Below are 24381 nucleotides of genomic sequence, written 5' to 3'. Positions count from 1 at the left end.
TTTCTTCTTTTGCTGGAATCTTTTCGTGGTTGTTCATACCACAACATTAATGCACCAGACATTAATGCATGAATGCAATAATTAATGCATTAATGCAACATTAATACAATCAGACCTGTGTATTGGTCAGAGCTGGTGATCCCTTTGAACACTTGTATATGCTCTGTTGAGGATCACAGAAATTCTGTCATTCAGAGAACAAACTTTTGACTCGTGTGCACTGACTTTATGGGTCAAAACAGCATTGTTAATAATGTCTAATTATTTTAGAAATAATTTTAAAAAAGCCTCACCTGTGACAGAGAAGCCATTGTATCAGGAGCTGCTCTGTCTTCTGGTCCAGAACCGGGATACGGAGAGGGCTGCAGAGCACAAACATCTTGTACGATTTGTCTTTAGACAAAACTAAAAGAACTGAAACTCCTTTGTGGATTCGACACGTGTTGAAATGGTGACAGTGTGGTTACCTGAGGAGGCGATGAAACAGCACTGTAGGCAGGAGGAACCAGGGCCATCTGCCTCTGCAGGAGCTGCATGATCACACCAATGTCCGCTGACATGCGGCTCTCCAACCTGTTCGCAGAGAGGGACACATTTCCACTAAATTGTAAATTCTATAACATAATTGGACTTCCATGGGTGACAAAATATTACTGCCAATATAGTGGTGAAGTGAAGCGGTGCTTTATTTAAAGTCAAAAATGAACTCTAAATATTTGGGGTTTATTTTTCAGAGTCATATTGTAATCATATTATTTACCCATTATCACAGTTTCAAACAAAATATGTTGCTAGTAAGCTAAATATTTGGCCTGAAACTATATATTTAACTTCAAACTATAAAGATAGCTCCAACAAGCTATAAATATAACTCTGAACTAAATATGTAGTTAGCAAGCTAATTATTTAGCTCATAGTTACATATTTAGTTAGCAACTTAAATATTTAGCCTGTAGCTAAATACTTAGCTCTAAGCTAGGTATTTAGCAAGTAAAACATTTCACTTACAAACTAAAAGTTTATCTCCAAACCAACAAAAAAGAAAACATAAATTAATTTAGTTTGTGTTTTCGTTTTTGTTCTGTGATAGACTAATTAACACAAATAATTTCTGGTAATTTTTGACTGCTTAACTTCACAAATGGAATAGAAATCCAATGGAAATAACGGCAGTGGGACTGGCATCGCAACTTGAAGCAGGGCGACTAACACTCTATGAGGATGAAACTGGGAAGGTTGGAAACAGCAGATCAAAGGAGGAGCTTTGACCTCAAAGGCGGAGCTAGGTCCACCCAGGCGTTATGCACAGGTCAATGGTTGCCATGGAGATTAAAGGATTTCTCAAACATGTACAAAAGAATTGACGCAGCACTCCAGATTCTTTTTGTCATGAGGGAATAACATTATAACATCATGTAAAGCTCAAAATAGTCCATTTTACACAATACTGCCCCTTTAAGGATGAGCTTGGTCATTTGTGGTCTCGCAAATGTTTTTGCACGAAGCCAAAGCAAACTGACCTGTTGAGCTGTTTCTGCAGCAGGTCCAGACGTGCGTCCAGCTGGTTGCGCTGCTGGCGGCTCAGGCTGTGCAGCGGCGTGTTGAGAGGCGGTGGGGAGGCCAGGCTGCAGCTGGGCACCTCCTGGTACTGACCGCCTCCTCGACTCTCTCCCCAAAAGCTGAAGATGTTGGACACGCCTGAGAAAGCACCTGATTGCCGGGGGAAAGGGAGTTAACGGACGTTATCAGAAGGATAACAGGTGGTGTGTGTGTGTGTGTGCGTGTGTGTGTGTGCGCGTGCATGTGAGGGGGGGGGTGCGTGGTTTACCTGAAAGGGCGTTGCAGGTGTTTCCAGTCTTAGGGTCCCCCTCTGGCTCTGTGGTCTCACTGAAGCTCCGGGGCGGGGCCTGAGCCTTCGGGGGCTCCAGCAGCGCGGGCGGGGGTGCGAGGCTGGTCAAAACAGGCTCCTCCCCCTTTCAGAGCAGAACCACAACAGCTCACAGTCTGCCCATAGCACACGCTCAATCCAAAACCACCACGAACGCAGAGTGGAGTGATACCTCGTCGCCGCTGGAGTGAGAAGACACGGAGCTGCGATGCCCGTCCCACTGCCTCTTGGCTGCCTCCTCCTTCTCCCTCTGGCCGCTGGCCGCCTCCCTCTGTCTTCGCCGTGATGATTTGTGGGATTTTTTATATTCCCCGGCGTCAGCGTCGTCTGCACAGAGGAGATCCAACAGTGGCTTAAGTCCCTACGTCGATTCTCCACATGCAATCTGTTAAGTCGTTAATTTTATTTGGGCTGTTTGGGTCGTCCATCATTCAAGCTGTTTGCTTCATTAAAGGCCATCAAACGGCAGCTGAGTTTCTGTTTATTTACATATGAATCAGTCATGTTCAATAAATTTGAATATGTGTCCTGATGAGTCTCGTTCTTCAGATTAAAAGAACTTTTCAATCTGCAGGTATTTTGCAAACTTTTCATTAAGGCTACATTTATGTTTTAAAAAGTTGTTTTAATGGTCAGATGTAATATTTTCATTTTAAATGTCATAGCTTCATTAATAGTACAAAATTGCTAATTTGTACTATTAAACAAAGTAGTAATCACCAGAAATAAAGGCTTTCAAGGGTCCATCTGTGTGTGTAGTTATATATTTATTAAATAAAGTGTTTCATAAGGTACTGAAATAAATTAAATTTATTGAACGGGCCAGTATTCATATGTTCAGTCAAAGGTCCAGTCAAAGTCAAGTCCTAAATTCAATAGATAATGTGTTGTTCACAAATGCTTTTAAAAAGAAGAATGAGCAAAAAAAAAAAAAAAGAAAAGACTACATGGACGTAGAAAATGAACAGAAATCTGTCTAAAAATAGCTGTAGTTACAGTGAAAAGAATTCAATTACAAAGCACAGATATTTGGGGGTCGAGAACAAATGCATGCCACACTATTCAAATTTCAATCTGTTTTAATATTTCAATTTTTGTATTACATTTTACAATAGCTCATGACCTTTTGGCGGCTCATCACATGAAATCCCAATAAAATCCATCACTGTTCACCAGGAAAAAAAAGTGTAGTGTGAGTAGTTTTGCAATCAGAAGTAAATGTTGTGATTTTATAAAAATAAAAAAAAAGTCACTTATGAGTCTGATTTTCATCATTTTTATTTGCTTTTGACTTCTTTAAACCTGCATGTTTCCCCATTACCTTAAAAAATGAAGACAAGTACAGAGGGAACTTCAGGCTACATGTTTTGAGATCGGTTTCTTTTTTTTTTTTTTTACATTTTACATCAAAAAGAGGATTAGAAATAAAAGTTTACATAAGGCCTCAGATTTTCTGTGTTTGGAAGTTTGTTCTCCAGCAGAGAAAAGCAGGGAAGTTGAGAGCAAAGCACCTTTTTCCGTGCGTCTTCGAAACGACAGCTTCCGTCGCCGCAGTTTGTTGAACCCCCCGCCGGTGGAGTCGTCGCTGCTGGGAGAGCCCGGGATCATGTTGGTCTGGAACCGGTGCCAAACACCAAACATCAGCTCTGAGCCCAACACAGAATCCAGACAGGCGGCGCTTATGTTTAACAAAAGATCCAGCAAAACTCACATCTCTGAGGTTGAAGGTGATTTCCAGGTTGTTCCAGAAATGCTCGGCGAACTCAGGATACATGTCCAGCACCTCCAGAACGTCTTCCCTCAGGATCTTATGGAGGTCGCAGTACGTCAGAGCTCTCACATCAGCGTTGGATTTTCCCGGGCGGGGGTACAGGTTGATGGGCTCACCGAATATGTCGTTCTTCCCTGCAGAGAGACGGATAATTTATTTTATTTTTTTTATATTTTTTCTGATGTTTATTGTAGTGGAGTTACAGCATCTCTGTCCAGGATAAATTCAGATGTCATCTCCTTCCTAAAATAATGTCCTAAGATTTTTTATTTTTTCTTTTTTAGAACAGGTTTTGGAAAGAAAGAGGTGGTGACTCTCCATCACCCCAATTTCACTTTTGGGAAAAAAAATACTTAGGCCATTATTTTAGGAAGGTTAATCAAGTGTTTGCCAGTAGATGGCACTGCAGCTTAAGGTTTATTCCACAGCGTGTGTGTCGAGTAAACACCTGGAAGACTTTAAAGAGATAAATATGTTTGAGTTCAGAAAAAAAGCAGATTATGTCCCAGATTTACAGCACACTTTACGCAGAAAGAGGATTTCTTCTTCAGTTATCTTTTACAACAAGGATGCAAATTCTTTGTAGAATGAATCGTAACAATGAACCTTAAATGTAATTTTTTTTATTTCTGCATGTTTTACTTTTTTTTTTTTTTTCAACTAGCGACTACAGAAATGGAGGGAACTTAACTAAATCTAACAAAATAACAAAAACTTTAAACATTGTTGTTTTCTCAATTTAAGTTGAAAAAATACCTGAAATAAATCAAATCTATAACTAACTGGAACTTTATTGTATAAAACTAACTAAAGCTCCACCAAAGCAACAAAACCACAATTACTCTGATTCTCTTCTTAGTTCTCAAAACTCCTAATGAGTCTTTCTATCCCTCTGCAGTTTTTGAAGAGATTAATTTAATGGAACTTGGAATGAGGCTGGAACATAACTAAATATGGCGGGACTGTGAATACCATCCAGATGTGCTGTACATATTCTGGCAAATATCCATGCATTTTAAAACAGTCTGCTGATTCTGTCGTATTTTATCTGACTCTGCTTTTCATCGCAACATTTATTGTTTATAGTCATAAATAAACTGTAATAATGTTGGTGATCTACATGTGTGCATGTAACCAAAATGATCATTGACCATTACTGTAATATTTTATATTACAGGAATATGTGATGCTATGTAATCAGTAAGAAAATGTTACATTTATACATTTATGCGTTTTCACTTTTAACTGTAATGTTTCAAATTTATAGCCGTCACATTGTGAAGCCATTTGCTCAAAGTTATCAGCACCATGCAATACTGACCCCGCCTATAAAACAAACAAAAAAAAGATCAACATAGTACAAATGTAACTTAAGACAGACTAAAACTATTCAGAAAATAATCAGTGTCTTACCCAAGATGGCTACCACCACGTCTCCTCTCAGTATCTCTATGGACCCCCTGGATATGAAGTAGATGGCAGTGAGGACGTCCCCGGCGTGGACCAGCGTGTCGCCGGGCGGGGCGTGGGTGGTCTTAAACTTCATGGCCAGCGCCCGGAGGCAGCCCTTAGTGGAGCCTTTAAAGGCCTTGCAGTTCTGCAGCAGCGTTCGGTTCAGGTGGAGGCAGATGTCTGCCTGAAGACACTCTGGGAACCCTTTGAGGACCTGGAGGGGAGGCCGGGGCGAGTTAATGAGGGAACTGACAGAAAATATTTACTGAGTTGTAGCAGAAGCTAACAGTAATAACTGAAGTGTTAGGTCTATATAAAGTATAAATCGATAATAAAACGATACTTAACCTTTTTTTTTTTTTCCTAACTGGCCAAGTTTCTGTTGATAATATAGTTGAGCAATTTGACATTTCGTAAATATATTCTCTTAATGGAAACATGACAATTTCAAAAAAATTAATTTTTTGCTGAAATGCTTTGCCTCTAGGATGGTTTTTTTGTTGTTGTTTTTCTCGTTTTTTTTTTTTGTTTTTTTTGTGTGTGAAATCAAAATTGGTTTATTTGGCAAAACAGCAATGTTAACATTTATTTATTTTTTACATCATATGAGTCACATGATCAACAACCCGATGTTGCCACTGGCGCAAACCACAAAGAAGAAGACAACAGGAAGAGGCAGCAGAATGATGACGCCACATGTTTTTTTAATAACTTATGTGGACAAACTTATTCATTTTGATTTTGTTTCTTATTTAATAAAAAACATTGCAATTGTTGAATTGTGTGTTTACAACATTGGCTGAGTACTGACATTGTGGTAAATGGAAACGCAGCTGTATCGTGTTTGAGGTGCTGCTTAAATATGCGTCAACTGGTGAGTCTCCATTTAACCAACAATGTGCATCAAATCTGAAGCTTAGAAAGTTATGACATTACTAATCTGAGCTTTTCAAAATGGCTGAAAGGCAAAAAGAAGAAAATAAAAACAATTTCTTACTTTTATGGCATTTAGTAAACAAAACTAAAAGTGAACTAAATAGCACAACTAGAACAAAGAAGGATATGGCATTGATTGATGTAATGATACAGGTCTGATTTTAGGAGATAAGCAGAAAAAAACCCTTTGAAAAAACAGTCTATGAGCTGATTTTTGTAGCTTTGTTGCAAAATGAAGTCAAACGGTATTGCAGTGGGTGAGTCAGCGAGCCTGGAGAGTGATTAATATAAAGAATTGGTGCAACTTTAATGAGCTCACTGCCAGGCTTTTAAAGCAGCAGGCGCTGGGCTTCTATTCTGACTCTCACACTGACTTCACAGAGCCGGAAAGCTCTGCTGCTATAACTCCCACTCTGAGTCTCTCCCTCTCCGTTATCCCCGTTCCTATCCGTTTCAACGTACGTTCTGGATTCCAGGTTCTCCTGGCTCCCACTTCATCGCTCAGAGTTCCTGAGCTAACGTTGCTACGGAGAGATAGAGACCAGTAACCTGAGAGATACTGATAAAGTGTCTGCAGATAAATATCCCAGGAGCTGTCCGTTTATAAGTGCTCATTAATTACACACCGGGAAGGTTTGATTAATAGGTGACATGCGGCAAAGGACACATCAGTTTATCTGCATGAAATAACATAATAAGAGCAGCCTTGAAAATCAGCAGCTGGACGCTCCATTAACCTGCAGTCAGGAGAACTCGCCTCGAAAATGTGACTTTAGATGGTTTATTTGGTGACTCTACAGAACAGTGGTGGGAACCTCTAGCTAAAAAGTACGCTAAACGTTACAGAGCTACACCAAATCGGTATTTAGCAAAAGCTAATGTTAAAGTCCTAACTTCAATTCAAATTAGATCTGCCCTTGAAAGACTACAACCCTCAAGGACTAATTTAATTTTGACATTCCAATTCATGTTCTATAATACTCTTAGATATTGTATTAAGTTCACATCTTACTTTCTACTGTTTGTTTTATTTTGTCCCTGTATGTCTCTTGTTTATTGGAAAGAGAGGAAAAAAGGACAAGTCTTCACCTGCTAAGTAGGAGTAAGAATATCAACAGCTAACTTCAAAAATTTTTCCCAGTCGGTAACCAAACCTTCAACGCAAATGACGAACTTTATTCAGCTGAAAGTTTTCAACACTGCCAAGTAAGTTAGCGTTTTAGAATTTTCAGAAAAAATAAGCGAATAAGTTTAGCTAATAAGCCATGTGCGCTAAAGGTTTTCAAAGTTAGCAAAAGTGCTAAATGAAAAATTAGCTCTGCACAGTTAGTAAAGAACAAATGGTACACAAATGGTTTACTGAAACCGTTCTGAAAAAATATATATTTAGAAACTTTTTGTTACTGAAGAAATAAGTCTTCAGACCCCTGAAACTTTTTCCACATTTTGTCGCTTCACAACTACAAACCTCAGTGGAATTTACAGATATCTCATGTGACAGAGCAACACAAAGTGGTCCTGAAGTTAAAGAAAAAGGAAAATTGATTATTTATTTATTCCATAGTAACCGAGTTCCTCTGTTCTTTGTAATTGCGCTAAAATACTCTTTGAAGCTATTTATGTTTATCTGTGTATTCTGTCTTGTTTATTATGGAACGTCAAGTAGAATCCCAACATACCGCATCCACACCAGGTATTCTGTTGGACATTTCTTATAAAAAAACACACACACATTTGAACAGGCATAGAAGTGTGACTGTCCACCTATTTTTAAATATCTTTTTCTTACCATTGCTTTTCAGTAATTCTCCAACTTGTTATTTTTAAAGCAGGAAGGGAGAAATAATTGCAAAAGAAATATAATAAGTGCCATTATTACCAACGGATATATAAGTGCTCACACAACACACCTCATATATCAAGTCCAGCTCACGGGATTAAATCAATTCCATATTGAAAACCGTGAAGGTAATACGCAGTAGAGGAATAACAGAATATCTGATGAAACATGGGCTCCATCAGCTGCTCATCCATCAGTGAAGCCTCCTGAGTTACAGTGGAGTAAAGACTGCTAAAGTCATAAATAAACTAATGGAGCTCTGAGTACAGCAAGGTTTTATTGAGGGTCCATGGATGAGCTACAAAGGAACAAGTCAATGTGATAATTCTCTAATTGTCGTCCACTGAGGGACTGAATGAGAGGGGCACGGCGCGCCGCCTCAGCGCTTCTCCAGGCAAACTGCGGGTCACGGCGGCGCACAAAGAACCGAATCCTTCCTTTGTGTCTGAAGAGGGCCGGTGCAATCTAACAAGCTCCCTTAAGGTAGATTTAAGAAAGAGCTCACTTCCTCTCTGCCTTCCCCATCACAGCCGCGTTATTTTTCCTTCCCGTCTCGCCTGCGAGAGGTCAGAGCCGGAGAGACGGAGACCAGGCGTAAACAGCATGTTGTCTAAAAGCCTAGCTACCTCTCTGACTGCGTTTTCAATACAAAAGTGCCCAAATCTTTCTCTGTTTTCTGCTAATGTTGAAAAAACACATTTCACAATTGTGTCTATTAAATAAAAAAAATTAAATCACACATGAATAAGCATATTCTGGTGATAAGTCATTAAAAATCATAGCAGCAACAGAAGTAAAGAGTTACATGAGATATTGATCATCTATCAAAGGAGACGTCGGCGTCGTATTCAGGAGCGACAAGCTCCGCCTACTTGGGAGCGGCTACGTGGATGACATTTTGGGGAAATTGTAGTTGGTGATTTTACAGAAGAGCGATGGATTGACACAAAACTTTTTATGAGCTGCGATGCTGTAAAACCAAAAACAAACCATCATCCTACTACCACTTCCTGTTGACTTTTTCATCCTTTTTCCCAGTAAAAACATTGGATTGTCGATCACATGACTCGTGTGATGCAAAAAAAAAAAAAAAAAAAGATCTTCCATTGCAGACCTTTTGTACCTTCCTGGCTATATTGAACAGGATTAACATCCGATTTATGTCCAAAAAGCTAGGAAATTACACAATGCGATCAGTAAGCCTCGACATTCTGTTCTCTGATATTCCACCCTCTGCCTGAGAACCTGCGCAGGTTTGAGTTGCACCATCCAGGACACTGTGGCACAGCATCCAGCAAGAGGTCAACTGCACACGAAATTTATGTAAAAACACTCCATGGTGTGTTTGAGTCCATTAACAGGTGTGAGTCACTGTGCCGGTGGGTGTCTGAGTTGCAGCTATAGCAAAGCACAAGTGGTTCTACATGCTTTTAGTTATTCTGGACGACTCTGATTTTCTTTTCATTCGATTGCTGTGCTTGCAATGTTGACTACTCTTTAAATAAAATCCCCTTTTATGAAAGCTATTTAATTTCACTGTGAAATATTAGACAAGTAACAATAATTTCCTAAGGTGAAACTGAGCACATTTATTCACCTTTTCAAAATTTTATGTTAAGAAATAACAGATTTTAACTAAATCTGTGTATTACAATCATTGGTGCCCCTTAACAATTTCTTAATAACAATTGTAACTTAGAGTTCTCTTGTTAAAATTGATCAGAAGTGATGCTAAAGATGAATGTAAAAACAAATATTTGATATTTTAAGACGTTTTTCATCATATCTTTATCTGGGATAAAGCCAGTGTACAGTGATGGGAGCCACAAACTAAAAAGTTAGCTATGCTAACCCTAAAGCACTAATCATAAACATTAGTTCCACTAACACTAAAGAACTACACTAAAAAAGGTATTTAGTGGAAGCTAATGCTAAAGCACTGGCTTGGTTCCAATCATAACTTTCCTTGAAAACAACGGTTTGGCACCAAACATTTTAACATTATAATTGACAAGCTTTAAAATGCCCCGAGATATTTGTGTTTAATTTTGGTCCTGCATGGTCCTTGTTTGAAATAAAGTTTATGAGAAAAACAAAACACAGAACGTGAGGAGAGGAAACAGAACTTCTGTGTAAAAGGTTGTGAACCAACTAAAAAAAAAAGAGCATGAATGTAAATGTCTACTTGCAGAATTTTGAACAGTCGATAACCAAAACTTCAATGGAACTGAAAGTTCAAACAACAGCCAAGTCAGAATTTATCCAGAAAAATTCACTTAGCAGAAGCTAAGTGCGCTAAACTCTCTCAAAGCTAGCAAAAGCAGTAAACAAAAAATTAGCGAGAGCTCAGAGTTGGCAAAAGTGCAAAACAAAAAAAAAATTGCAAATGTTCAGTTAATGAAAGCACAGGATGAAAAATTAGTAAGATTAGTAAAAAATTAAAGTTGGCGAAAGCGCAAAACCAAAAGTTAGCTCTGTTATTAGCACCTTAGCAGAAAGTGTGTCCACCTTCGCTAGCTCACATTAAAACAAATAAACACATCCCTTATGGTGAGAATGAACTGAAAGTCAACATGATGTTCATGCATACAAGTGGATCTCAGATCAGTGGATTCCCAGAAAAGCCCTAAATCGGGAAATAGTCAAGATGGTGTGAGCCACGCCCCGACGACAGAGATATGGTGAGCCTGGGAACTCACGGCGTTCATGTCGATGCCGTTGGTGTAGGACCAGGCGTGCTGAAAGTACTCCTCCAGCCTCTGCCGGAGAGGGTTGGGGATCTGGTGGAAGCGGATGAACTCCCTGACTCTCAGCATCTGTGTGTGGTAGCGGGCCGTCCCTGAGTAGAGCCGCTGGATGATGGCTGACACGTTCCCAAAGATGCTGGCGTACATCAGGGCTGGAGAACACAGACATGAGCAGAGGCTGTAGAAATGTAGTGTAGGTTGTTAAAAGGAGGAAAACCGACCGTGAGCAAAGTCACGGCCGTCTTGAACAGGAGAAAAACATTGAAAAGTTTGATGTGAAAGACTATGTCTGTAGAGGACAGACTGTTATTTGAGTTCTCCTTGATGAACCTCAGTGTCTTGCTGTCATGTTGGATCCTGCTGACCTCCAAGCCTCTGTCAGCTCCCGTCACTGTCTATGTAACACACCGCAAAGCCTCCGTGTAACAGTCTAAACATACATTTGGCAGGGGAACCGAAAACACACTCAGTCTGAAAAGGTTTTTACCTGCAAATTCAAATTATACTCAAGTATTAAAGCTGCAAATAATTGAGTTTTACTTATGGCCAGGTTGTCTAAACAAGGAAGGTAACCACAAAATCAAACTTACACACAAATCACCTCAACATAGTTTCAGCTTGGTTTATGATGGGAGAAAATTAAGAATTCAAATTTACAGAAGTTACTTTTTTTTTTTTTTAGAGTGTGCTTGTTATCTCTGTTATTGTTATTCCACTGGATACCAGTGTTCAGGACTGGAGTACTAATGGAGGTGAAACAGCAGGTTGATCGTTGGTGCTTCGCTTTATGATCAGTGAAATGACAAGTGAGCTAATTAAGCTGGAGCGATAGCATCAGGACAGGATATTACAGTGTCTTCACTTCATTTACAAGTTTTCATAATATCTTTAATGAATGATAAGCGTAGAAAATGAAAAAGTAATCAATTTCTTCTCCAATGATGAATAAATGAGGTGAAAGACCAAACTAATTAAAAGATTTCCCTTTGTATAAGTTTAAAACATAACAAAACACCCAGCATGAGAGGACCAAGAAATATGCAGCTCTTTGATTTCAGAGTTATTATGTAAATGCATTCATTACATTTTAAAAATGATTGCAAACCTCCATGTAACACTTTGCAGGCAACATACTCGTCAGAAAATTACAAAAATAGAAAGAGTGAACGGCTTTCAGCAGATAACAGGAAAGCTATAAAATGCAGCATGTTTTATCCTTTGAGGTTTCGACCTCTTTCTGTCAGGGAACATGCTGGATTTGGAAATGTTGGGAGCCTTTTAAAAATAACATGAGTTCAGCTAATTTTTCTAGGGAACAAACACCAAGCCTGATGATTTCTGCAATGAATACGGTACTAACACTTAGGATTCAGAGGTGGAAGACACTAAAGACAGTTCAAATGTGAACTGTGTCATCATTTTGTCTGTTTTTTGTACATTGACTACATGGTTACAGGACTTCTTTTCCTAAAAAAATACCATGAATTTTTTTTTTACACAAGATATGTTTAACATTTTTAGGAAGTCAAGTAATATAAAAGTCAGGGGCTTTTTCTGGTTAGAGAAAGTAAGTACACACTGACAGCGAGGGGAATCTGCTTTAATGATGTAAAGCACAGCAACTGCAGGATGTTTAAACGGCAAATTGGTTCAAAGCAATCACTAACACTGCTTCAGTTTTTCTATTTGGACTTTGGTTACAATGTGTTGTGGTCAAATAGTCCTCTCTCAAAAATATACACAGCAAAGCCATTTTTTGGTCATACAACAAAACAATTATAAAACATGAAGGACATTTTTAATCTGAATGAAATAAAAGTTACCACTTTGAAATTAGGCTCACCTTACACATGGCTAATAAACAGTTAATAGATACGACATTAATCCATGTCTAAACACTTTATAAATCATTAATAACTGTTTATTATGCATTATTTAAAGATGAGAAATAGGAAAAAAATCTGGCGGGTTTTTTTGCCATATAGTGACCCAAGTCCAACCTATATGTTTTATACTGTTATATTAAACATTTCAGACTACCTCAGAAGAAAAATTAGCAATTGCAAATGTTGTCTGTAGCATAGTCTCCTTCTCATTCTTTATTCATGAATAATAAGTAGATATTAATGATTTATTAGGTTTTTATAGATGAATGGATAACATATATTATTGTAGAGCGGTACCAAAAAAATATTGGATCTTCTGAGTCTAAACTTTCTGTAAGGAAAGATGTTTCTTGCTAGTTAAATGAGCTGCTCTCCATCCATCCATCCATCCATACTTACATCCGATGAGCATAACACAGATGGAGAAGATCTTCTCAGAGTTGGTGTTGGGTGACACATTTCCAAAACCCACACTGGTCAGACTGCTGAATGTGAAGTAAAGAGCTGTGACATACTTGTCTTTGATAGAGGGTCCTGAACCTGATGGAGGAGGGGAGAGGGGACGGGGGGAAACAGGGTAACAAGAACAGATTGCACATGAGATAGCATGCTCTTTTAGGCAACAGACTGAAATCCGCCATGCAGCGTTGAAAAGAGCTATTTGTCTCCATTTGCACCACATTGGCAGTGAGTCAGAAGCGGGATATGAGAGAGACAAGGATCTGTTGTTGTTGCTTTGAGGTCATCAGCTCAGTCTCTCATGCAGCTGTACAGTTTCCATGTTTCAATTTAAAACTAATCTGTGAAGTTTTACTGCTTTATTTGATGTTTTATTTTATCACCAGTAACAGAACATCGAAATTACCATTTGTGAATTTATTTTTCCAGCTGAACATTGGCTACTAACCATTCTTAATCAATTCCCCAACTTTGGTAATTTGGTGATATGAATTTGTATTTTATTGATTAATTATTCTTTCAAACGACCAAATTAAATTGTGGAAAGGAACATTTTTGAGAAAAGCTTAACACAGAGGTGTCCAAAATGTGGCCCTGGGGCCACTTCCGGCCCACAGAAATTGATGCAGAAATTGGCCTCAAAATGGACACCAACAAGTTTACTGCTTTATTTTCACCAATATCTGTGATATATTCAATTAAAAACTCTGTAACTCTATCTTAGACAACAGTTCATTTTTCAAAGTCTGAAATATGGATCCAAACAATCCACATTTCAGCTTTAGGCAAACTGTCTTTTCTAGAATAACTGACTTATTACAACGCTGGTTCCTACCAGGCAGGCATCTTATTATGGTGACTGTTAGTACCTGGGACGGATTCATTGAAGTGTTTTCCCAACTGGTCCCCCAGGGTGTGGAGCCAACCTATAGAACCGTTCCGCTCCACACTACCAATTGCATACCTGGGAAAAAAACACAACACACAATATGAATGTTCTATTTTTCATTGATCACTTTATTAATCAAATTTAATTCATAAAAAAAGAAAATAAAGCCATGTATGACAAGGAGTTTGTAATTAAATAAATCAATATCAAAGGGGCAGTATTTTGTGTTGTCCAGGCACATAGTAAAATTTTATAGCACAATCAAGTAACTATGTGAACTTCAGTTGTCATAAAAATGCTACATATGTCAAATATGACTTAAAAGACATTTGATTTTGTAAGTTAACATCTTGAAATTGGACCTGCTCTGAAAAGTAGCATAATGACTTCAACTGATGTTCCACCAGGTGTTTGCTAACTGCTGCTGGCTAGTCTGAAGGGACTGAGTGGGGAAATCGCCAGGGAGGATTTCTCTGGGAGGCAGGAGTTTGGATGCTTGGATATTGCGGCTCAGAGAAGGAGCTTTGTCCTCTAAGGTGGAGCTACGTCCATTCAGACGTTTTGCATGACTGAATGGTTGCCATGGAGATTAAAGGATTTCTCAAATATGCATGAAATAATCAAGACAACCCTCCAGGTATCTATCTGCGTACCAGATGCAGGCCAGCCAGTGAGCGATGAGGGCGAAGGTGCACATGAGGAGGAAGAGGACAGCTGCTCCGTACTCTGAGTAGCGGTCCAACTTCCTGGCTACGCGAACCAATCGCAGGAGACGAGCGGTTTTCAGCAGGCCAATCAGGGTGGTGGTCTGAGGTCGGACACAAAAACAATCACACAGGAGTGAAGTAACAGAACAGAGACGATATGTCTGCTACTGTCATCCTGCCACTAACACACGCAGCGTCGGTGTGGCTGCAGCCTTGTGCCACAGTGATTCAGTGCAGAGGAGGTGCTAAATCTTGATTGTCATTCATTACTGTGGGGTGTCAACTCCCTCGCCTCTCTGCTTGTACTCAGAAAGCCCTCATGGTGTCCATACAACAGATAAATAAGAAGCTGATTACTGCGCTGGCAGAGCGCCGACTTCTGCTCTCTCTCTCCCTGTGTGTGTGTGGGCGTGGGCGTGTGTGTGTGTGTGTCTGTGCCTTCAAAGTAAATACGAGCTTTGTGGTCAAGAAAAGCTCTGCTGGACAGCATCAGTGAAATGGATGTTAAGCTAAGTGTTTCCCAAATGCACCATTTGTTTTCCATTTCCCAAATGTAACTTCTGTGCAACTGAATTATTTCAATTCTTTTCCATATGAACTGCATGATTACCGTAGTAACATTTCCCACCTGATTCAATGAATTCACATGTTTTATGTCTCCCAAAGATCTCTTTATCTCTTCGGTGGCTCAGAGATCCACTCAACACAAACTACTGTCTCTTTAATTGGTACCACTTTACATATAGATCCCTAATAAATAGTTTATAGATATGTTATTTATTCATTTATAAACACTTTATAAATCTTTAGTAACTGTCTATTATGCTTTAATTAAGAGTGGGAAGGAGATTATCTGGTTAAAATTATGTTTACAAATGCTTACTGTCCTTACAAGGCAGTCTAAAATGTTTCACAGAACAATTCTAGATAAAATATATAAGTGAATAGACTTGGTTCATTATTTAGCAAGAAACCAGAAGAATTTTTGTCTCCTTCTTGCCCTTAATTAATTAAATAATAAACACTTATCTATGATTTATGAAGTGTTTAGAGATTAATTATTAGGATATGTATGACCTATTTATTAGACATCTTATGATATCATTAATTATGATATGTTATCAGAAGTGGTGGTAATGCTTATGCTTATCTGCTTATGTGCTAATATTGGAGCTAATTTTTCTTTTTGCTAACTTTGAAAACATTTATCACACTTAACTTCCCGTAAATTAAATTTCTTAAATAAATTCTAAATTGTTAATGTATTTGACTGTTTTGTAAACGTTTTGTTTGACATCTTATTTTATATTAATCCTCTGTCTCTCTTTTTCAACACTAACAATTTCAAACAACAAATTGTTTCAACCGTGTTTCAAACAACAAACATGGACAGCAGTGGACAAGATGCAAACATAAATATAACATCTAAAACTATTCAAATCACTGGTAAATTATTTTGTCAAAATTAAACTGGGGCTCAAGGGGTTTAGCCTCTCAAGGGTAGATATAATCAGAGTTGAAATTAGCGAGTTAGTATTAGCTATAGCATTTTGTTGAAGTGCTTTAGCCTTAGCTGAACTAATGTTTGCAATTAGTGTTTTAAGGTTAGCACTTAGCACAACTAACTTTTTAGTTTTCAGTGCCAAAGGTTTATTTGTATTAACAGCTAATTTGAAAATGAAGCCTATGAGACAAAATGAAATATTAAATGGGGCAAAAAATATTATATTGCTCATAAAATCTCAGAACTCCATGTTGTAGCCTACTGCTTTGATAATGGTGGATGTTTCAAAGCAAGTTGAGGGCATGGATGTCCTCTGGGTAAGAACCACAGTTTTCATTTAAAGTAGCCCTGACCTTAATAATGCAGAACTTTCACCCCAACACAGTTTAAATGGGTGAGTTCTGAAAAGGTTCAACCAGTGTAAAGGACTATTACACACACACACACACACCCACACACACACACACACACACACACTCCTAAAGTCGAACTTCAGGGGTGTGTCGATGTTACCAGATTGTTTCTGAATGAGAGTTAACAGAACCAAAGCAGGACTTTGTTTTTTATGATTTAGGAGAGTCACAACTTAAATGGAAAGGTAAAAAGACAAGACAGCTCACTCTTGTTAAACGCAGATAAGGCTGATTCACTTGGTGCGATTATCGGCTGATCTTAACCAAAATCCTTCACCATGAGAGGAAATCTGTGGCCGTTGAGTGTGACAGCTGTATCCAACATCCGAAGATGATCTGCGATAAATATCCAGCAGATTTTTCTAGGAGAATCATGCAGTGGGTCCCGCTGCTGCCACAGACGGATGCTTAGCCTCTCTTTCCCTGACATGAGTGTCCCCGTCTCCCTCCTCTGTTCCTTCTCACCCTCTTCTCAGCAGTCGACTCGTGTAACAACAACAACAGTCACAACTTGCTGTTCAGTTATTGTTGGACTGATATTCTTGTGGGATCTGCCTGAAGTAACTGTGCTGAAGCAAACTACAACAATGAATTAGGAAAGTACTCTGGTTGGTTTGTTTGGCCCAAACCAGGAATATAATTTTCTTTGTTTGTTTTGTTTTCATTTGTGCAACCAACAGCATGCTGGCAGCAGCACTGCTAAGCAGAAAACAACAGAACCAGCATAATTTCAGTTCAATCAGTACTTGAAGTATTAGCATTAGCGACACGGAGAGGCTCATTTTGGCCATGATGCTGAGCAAAGGTGGCTTGTCAAGTCCAAAAAGACAAATATATCCAGCATTTAGCTCTGATCGTGTTCACACCAGAGTTTGTTTCTAGACCAGCTCAAAAAGTGGGTCTCAGTCCAGTTGTTCGGTCCACTCCAGAGTTTGTTTCACTGTATTCACATCTGCTCAAAATGTCTGGACCAATGTGAAGAAATTAAAGCTGTCTGCTTAAAGTAGTCCAAATGTGTTGCGTGTGAATACACCGAATGTCTGAACTGATGATGGAAATCCTATTTCGGATGATTATTTATTATTCTCTCCCAAACGCTGAAGTGGAGTTCTGCTCAAGCCTGTTAAAGTCCGATAAAGTAAGTACACATTTATACTTCCAATGAACCTTTAGATATTTCTGAGAAACTTTCACTTTTATCTCTGCCATTCTAGACGTCAGCAAATCATTTAGATATTGATTAGGTGTCTTTTCAAAGTGATATTTAAGCCTAGTCCACATGTAGCCGGATATCTGGGACAACAAATACATTTTTATGCATTTTTACAAAAACTCTCTTCAATTTCACCAAAAACAATTATTTATGAAAACTCTGCCCCAAGTGGAGATTTGAGAAAACCATGAATTAGTGCTTGAAGAGATTTAGGCTCCCCTGCATCACAGTCTGCATTATATCTACATAATATATTAATAGCATAATATGCTAATTAAATGGAGCTCAACGTCTATATCCATGCACACAAACAGACCTCCTGGCGCCATGTTTGATTCTTAACAGGAAGTCATTGTTGTTTTGAAGCAATCCGATTGGTTTACATTGGTTAACACAGGTTCTAGCTGAGACCTACGCTGCCCCCTCAGAGGAGGGAAAAGTAGAAAATGTGGAGTTGAGTCTGTTTTGCTTTGATAAATTGAGTTGATTGTATGTTTAGTTTAGTTTTTTATTGTTCCATTTGAGATACATCAATAGGCCAGGCATGTTTCAAACAACGCTCAGGGGATTTGTGACGCTCATGTGGATAAAAACTTTTCTGGAACCGACCCTGTGTGTGTGATTTGGTTTTTAAACAATGTGGAGGATATATTTATTGTTATAAGGACGTGGGTACAAGGGTTTAGTTTCCATAACTGTCTGGGTTTTTCACAATTGGAAATGTTTCCAAACAGCCTTTCTTTTACCAGCTGACCAACAGTGCACAGCAGCAGCTCATTAAAAGAAGTTTAAATCGTAGTAACACCATGACTGTGAGGTTTTGAAATCGGAACTTCCTAAACCCTTGGTGTATCTTGACACTGCTAACCTGCTTGTGCCTTTTATTGTCGTTTTATGCAGCTGTGAGCCTAAAATTGTTTCGATTTATTGTGTACATGACTCGTGTGTTTACCTCCTCTCCATTGCGGTAGATGAGCAGGTCAAAGGGTATAGCAGCAACCATGTCGATGAGGAACCAGCCTTTGAAGTAGTGAACGGCGATACGTACCGGGTGGCTCACCACTTCATCATTAGTGTTCACATATGTTGTCCTAAAAGAAAAAGCGCCGATCAAACCTGTCAGTGATATTAAGGATACCTGGCACAAACACTAAAACAACAAATCTCTATTTTTTTAGTCACACTGAGTTCCCGTTAAACATTCATCACATCGGGGCGTGCTGTGGTGGCGTAGGGGATAGCGCGACCCACATTTGGAGGCCTTCAGTCCTCGACGCGGCGGTCGCGGGTTCGATTCCCGGACCCGGCCAACGTTTGCCGGATGTCGTCCCCCCTCTCCTGCCCCCTTCCTGTCAGCCTACCTACTTTCAAATAAGGGACACTAGAGCCCACAAAAAAAAAAAAACAAAAACATTCATCACATCAGCAGAGATTCTCACCTGAAGTTGATCAGGATGTCAATGATGAACATGATGTCAACTATGAGGTCCACCACATTGAGAGGAGAGCAGGAGTAACCACAGTTCTGCTTGGCTACCTCTTCCTGAGAGGAGAGAGGGACAGAGGGAAACATGTGGAAACAGAGGAGGAGAATTAGGAGCTAAAGCACTAAAAATAGAATGCATCTTTCAGATGGATTAACATTAAGGGCTTTAGGTGAATTTGCATATGTATGACGACAAAGCATGGGATGCTCTGCACGATCCAAGACTTGGAAAAGGGACAAAGCTTTGATTATATTAACGAAACAGTCAGTGTGTGATAAAAAGCAGCACAGATCAGTTTCTGCATTTCTGTGTTTTGTTAAAACGTGGACACAACGTGTGATACAGCATCGACTGGCATGATTCACACCCCTACAACTCTAACATTTTGTCACATTAAAATCTTAAAACGTCAACTTGTGTATTGAGATTTGACGACACATTTGTAAAGATTATTTCATTTGAAGCAGTCATGTTAGACACCAGCCCTGCGATGGACTGTCCAGGGTGACCCCGCCTCTCGCCCGTTGACCACTGGAGGTGGTTTCCAGCACCCCTCCTGACCTCACTAGGGACAAGGGCATGATAACGGATGGATGGATGTTAAGACACCACAGGTCCAACAGGGGTAAGAGGCGACACAAAATTAACAGAAGTAGACCAATAGAGATTCAACCCCAACCTCACCCTGACGTATCCATTTCAGAAACCCACACAACCCAAACCCCGTCCTACTAATGAGCCATTTCATCGTCCCGTCTTTTCGCTCAGACTTAGGACGCCTCTAGGGGTAAGTTAGGTAGGTTTGCACTCATTCATTTTCTCCTGTCTTTCTTGGTCTTCATGTGACCTCAGACTTATATATAACGCTTTTCAACCCTCAAGGTGAGTGAAGAGTCTTGCCCAAGGACACAACGACAGAAGCCAACAGAGCAGGACTCTACTGATAATGTGACGCCAGTTGGTCGCGCTTATTTACTTTTTATAAAACCTCAATAAAGCACTTTTGAGTTTTGTGGTTGTAACATGACAAAAAAATGTGAAGAGAACAGTGTGAACTGAGCTCCGGGTGAGGCCCTACGTGGTCGTTGAGGAGGAAGGCGGCTGAGTAGGGGGTCAGGATGGCGGTGTAGATGACCAGCAGCAGGATGAGCCAGTCCCACACAGCCTTGAAGGGACTGTAGTGCAACACGGTCCACTTGTGGATGCGAGGAGCTTGAAGCTTGTACTCTGGCAACACATCTGCACCCAGAGACAACACCTGGGTAGACAGAGGAGGGGAGGAGGGTTGGAGGGGAGAAAAGGAGAAATCAGATGTGGAATAATGGAGATAGAGAAGGAGAGGGGGAAAAAAGAATGACCCAAAAAAATAAGACAGTAAAAAGAATATAATTAGGAAACTTTTGCTTACAGATATTTCTGCATAGAGCAGGAACGCATACAAAGAGTTCATTAACTATACATGGATCCCTGCAGTGTGCATTTAGGGGAGACAACAACAGCGCTTTGCAATTACAGCGATGGCGTCCGTGCCCACCGAAGATGACGAGAACCGTTCTGAAGGCACTGGCTCTCTTAAGGTTATCCTCCTGGGCAGCCAGCTTCTTACACACACACACACACACACACACACACACACCCACACACATTGAGCCACATCACATGCGCAAATACACACAAAAGCAAGAACTTGGGCAAGAACACACAGTAATCCTGTACAAATACAGCAGTGATGTTTTGACATGGCTCTGACCAAACCGAGAGGAACATACAGAAACATATTTTTCCCCACTGCACTCCCCCTGACACACACTCACACTCCAGAAAAGAAATCTGAGGTTTCATGCCGCAATGCTAAGTAGCTTTACTTGTAGTAATGTACACCGCTGTCTGCATTGCACTTGCATGGATGAAAGTAGGAATAATTCCGTATGTGAAGAACGAGGCGCTGTGAGTTGAATGTACAGCAGTCGCTTCAGGTGGAGGCATCAAGGAGCTCGAGACAGGCGGAATGTAGGAACGCATTATGATTAAGGAGACGTTTAATTTGCTGTTACACATTCTACGCACAGATCTGGGACAGTAAAAACAATGATTATCACTGCAACGGCTGCTGGAGGCATGCAGGCTCTGACAGCAAGTGAGTCAATCTTCTGTTCTGGAAGCTAATCTATAATGTAAGGAACAAACAGCCACAGTTTGAGAAGCATATGCTTCCACATTTTGTCACTACAAACTCAGATTTTATGAAACATTTTTCTGACCCTGGTAGAGAAGACGTCTGGGTTTCCCTTCTGGGCCTGTTAACGTCCTGACCCAATCATAGAAGACCGAGACAAGGAAGACAGTGGATATATTGGTACATGATAAAAACAAACACACTCGCTTAATTATAAGAAAAAAAAAAAAAGTGGATTTGATTTCATGTCTCATTTACTAGTTTCATGTATCTTCTAGGCATTTTAAAGCACAATCAAGTAACAATGTTAACTGTAGTTGTTATAAAAATGCAAAAATGTCTTTAAAAAAATTTGACTTTGTAATTTAATTCCTTGAAATTGGGCCTCTGTTTCTTTAAGAAGCTCCTGCTCTTTCTGAAACTCCGCCTTCAGGAAGTCATCACAACATGGCTCCTCTTGACAACCCTCTGATGTTTTTACCAGCGTTTTACTCACAAACAGCTTCTGTGACGAGCTCAGCAGATACTGTTTGCTGCAGTAAGTAAATATATGTACAATTTGTTTCCCACAAGCGATGTAGAAGACAGGCGGTGGATGTGCTCTGGTCAGATGAGACCAAGAATATCAACTTTTTGGCCCACGTGCCAAATGCAAAAGCCTGAAACTTGTATGAAAAATGGCGGCGGCAGAATCACGCAGACGCTGTCCATCTGATCTGACAGTTTGAGTCGTTTTATAAAGAATAAGTTGTCATATTTGAATAAACTATTGAAAATTAAAATGGCAAAACATTTATGTTTGCAGCTGTTTTAAAGAAGTTCAACAGAGTAAACATGTATTTTGAAACTTGGACTGACATTTTAATTTGGAAATTGTCAATTTGGTGGTACATACTTTTTTTTGTTGGGGATTTTTATGTTAATGTTGCGAAAACTATTTTTCTTAGGCCAAATATTTTACTTTTAAAGCATAATACTGACTTAGACAGTTAACCTTTAAAGATAACTATTGTACAGTAGAAGCAAAGTTTTTAGGGCAAAATTTTGGCAATCACAGTTGGCAGATCTTTTTATTCATAAAAATTCTGTAATCCATGTATCTTTTTCCTTTCATCAAACACAACTTCATGTTTGTCTGTCACATAAACTCCCACTAAAACCTACTGAGGTTTCTGGTTGCAGACTGTCAAAAATGTGAAAATTTCAAGCATTGCGAACATTTTGCAAGTCATCTTGAAAAAGGTACACGCTTCCTGGAAGCCATTTTATATTTGACAGAATACGATTCAGGTGCAACAATGTCCAGATGCACTTTAAATACGGTCGAACGAGACTGACAACAGTAGTAGACGTGTGCTGTGACCTAACACTAACCCTGAGAAACACTGTGCAGAATGTGAACCCATCAAAGAAAGTATGAATCTTAGAACACGAGCCAAAGTGTCAGGTTTAGAGCGCTCTATAAAACATGAAAGCTCATGATCAGCCGTTCCCCCTTCAACGCTGTTTTTCTCCACATTTAGCTTTCATTCCACTTCACCGTACTTGTTACTGCACCTGCTCCTCCCTGTCCTCACCCTGACCTGCTACAGGTTTGGTCTTTTTTTTTTTCTTTTCCTGCCATGTTCTTGCCTGCTTCACATTTTCCATACATCTGGTAGCAGTTCAAACTATTTTCTCTTCTTCACTGCCGGTTGCTTCTTTACCCGGAGGCCCTGTGTCTCAATTTATTGATGCAATGATGAGAAAAACCACATCTGGCTAAGCAAGAGGTGACATTTCCAATTCCGTTTGTACTTTCCTTAAGATTTAGTTTAATATAAATGAAAAAAGAACCCAACTGCTGTTTGATTTATTAAAAATAAGAGAGAAATAATTCAGTGTTTATCGTGTCTGAAATGAAACCATCTGTTTCGCGTCCTAGCCAGCTCAATGGGAGTCGGCCTCCTTCAAATGCCTTATTTACCAGCACTTACATTATTCCCTAAGCTAACTCTCAGCTGTGGAAATTTAGAAATCTTTTGGCCTTTGTTAAAGGGATGAAATCGTTTGAAAGAAAAGAACAAAAACCGAGGGTAAATACAAAATACTCGATCAGATTTACATTAACAAATCAGTTGAAACAGTAATATGAAAAAAATAAGGAGATTCTGATATCAACAATACTTTTTAAGGAAATTGATCATTTTTATACATTTACTTATTTTTATTTAACTGTCACTAACGATTTCACCAGTCACATTTTTCATAATATCTGTAGTTTGTGCAGAGGAGAGTTTTCACACCTGTTTCATTCTAAGATGTTATTAATGCAGAAAAGTATTGAAAATGTCAGAATAATTAAGCTTTCAAAAATTGTTTTCAAAAAAAACAAAAAAAAAAACTGCACAATGACCTTTCATCCATCAATAATTTACAAACCAGATGTACATTTAATAATGTTTTTTTTTTTAAGGTCTCGACCAAAACCAAGACTGAGACCAGAACTTCCAAGATCAGGACCAAAACTGAGACTGAAGTTTTAGAGTTCAACCATAATTTCATGACTTTCTGCTCACCACAAAATGCAAACATTAATGAAAAAACGGTTAACTACTCGACAAACATTACCATTAGATATTAGAATATTTAGCATTATAAACTAATAGATAAGTTGCTAAATACAACCACGTGCTGGTACATAGTTTCTAAGCTGAATTCACAAGTTTACATTAGACAATAGTTAAATAAAAAGAAAAACAGTAAACGGGTAATAAAGATTTGTCATAGCAGGCCTGGAGTCGCGGCTGATTCTTCTGAGACAAAGACTAAGATGGAATGTTCCAAAGCTGAGACTGAGACCGAGACCTGGAGAAAACATCTGGAGCGCTCTGACCCTGGTCAGACACAAGGCAATGTGTTCTCCAGTTGACATCAACAGCATGTGTTCAACATTTTCAACTTTGCTACAGCGCTGTGTGACCACAAACGATTTTATTTCTAAATTTAGGATTCGCAAAATTAAAACTTTACC

At 39.2% G+C, this 24381-nt stretch overlaps 1 protein-coding gene across 2 annotated transcripts in view; it reads right to left on the bottom strand.

Moving 5' to 3' along the window:
- Window positions 1-24381, bottom strand: part of kcnh2b (potassium voltage-gated channel, subfamily H (eag-related), member 2b) — a 206754-nt gene that overhangs the window by 7191 nt on the left and 175182 nt on the right. For both annotated transcript variants that reach the window (XM_044104366.1, XM_044104365.1), the window contains 15 exons: window positions 20271-20450; window positions 19145-19248; window positions 18658-18796; window positions 14522-14676; window positions 13849-13943; window positions 12920-13060; window positions 10587-10786; window positions 5073-5325; window positions 3600-3793; window positions 3400-3502; window positions 2061-2215; window positions 1829-1973; window positions 1521-1710; window positions 468-573; window positions 294-362 (listed from right to left, as the gene is read on the bottom strand). In XM_044104366.1, the coding sequence (XP_043960301.1) occupies window positions 294-362; window positions 468-573; window positions 1521-1710; window positions 1829-1973; window positions 2061-2215; window positions 3400-3502; window positions 3600-3793; window positions 5073-5325; window positions 10587-10786; window positions 12920-13060; window positions 13849-13943; window positions 14522-14676; window positions 18658-18796; window positions 19145-19248; window positions 20271-20450 (2229 nt within the window). The remainder of the gene's footprint in view (window positions 1-293; window positions 363-467; window positions 574-1520; window positions 1711-1828; window positions 1974-2060; window positions 2216-3399; window positions 3503-3599; window positions 3794-5072; window positions 5326-10586; window positions 10787-12919; window positions 13061-13848; window positions 13944-14521; window positions 14677-18657; window positions 18797-19144; window positions 19249-20270; window positions 20451-24381) is intronic.

This window comes from Gambusia affinis, linkage group LG21 (assembly GCF_019740435.1).
Source record: "Gambusia affinis linkage group LG21, SWU_Gaff_1.0, whole genome shotgun sequence".
Lineage (NCBI taxonomy): Eukaryota > Metazoa > Chordata > Actinopteri > Cyprinodontiformes > Poeciliidae > Gambusia > Gambusia affinis.
The sequence above is the reverse complement of the archived record's forward strand: the minus strand, read 5'-3'. Positions and strand labels throughout refer to the sequence as shown.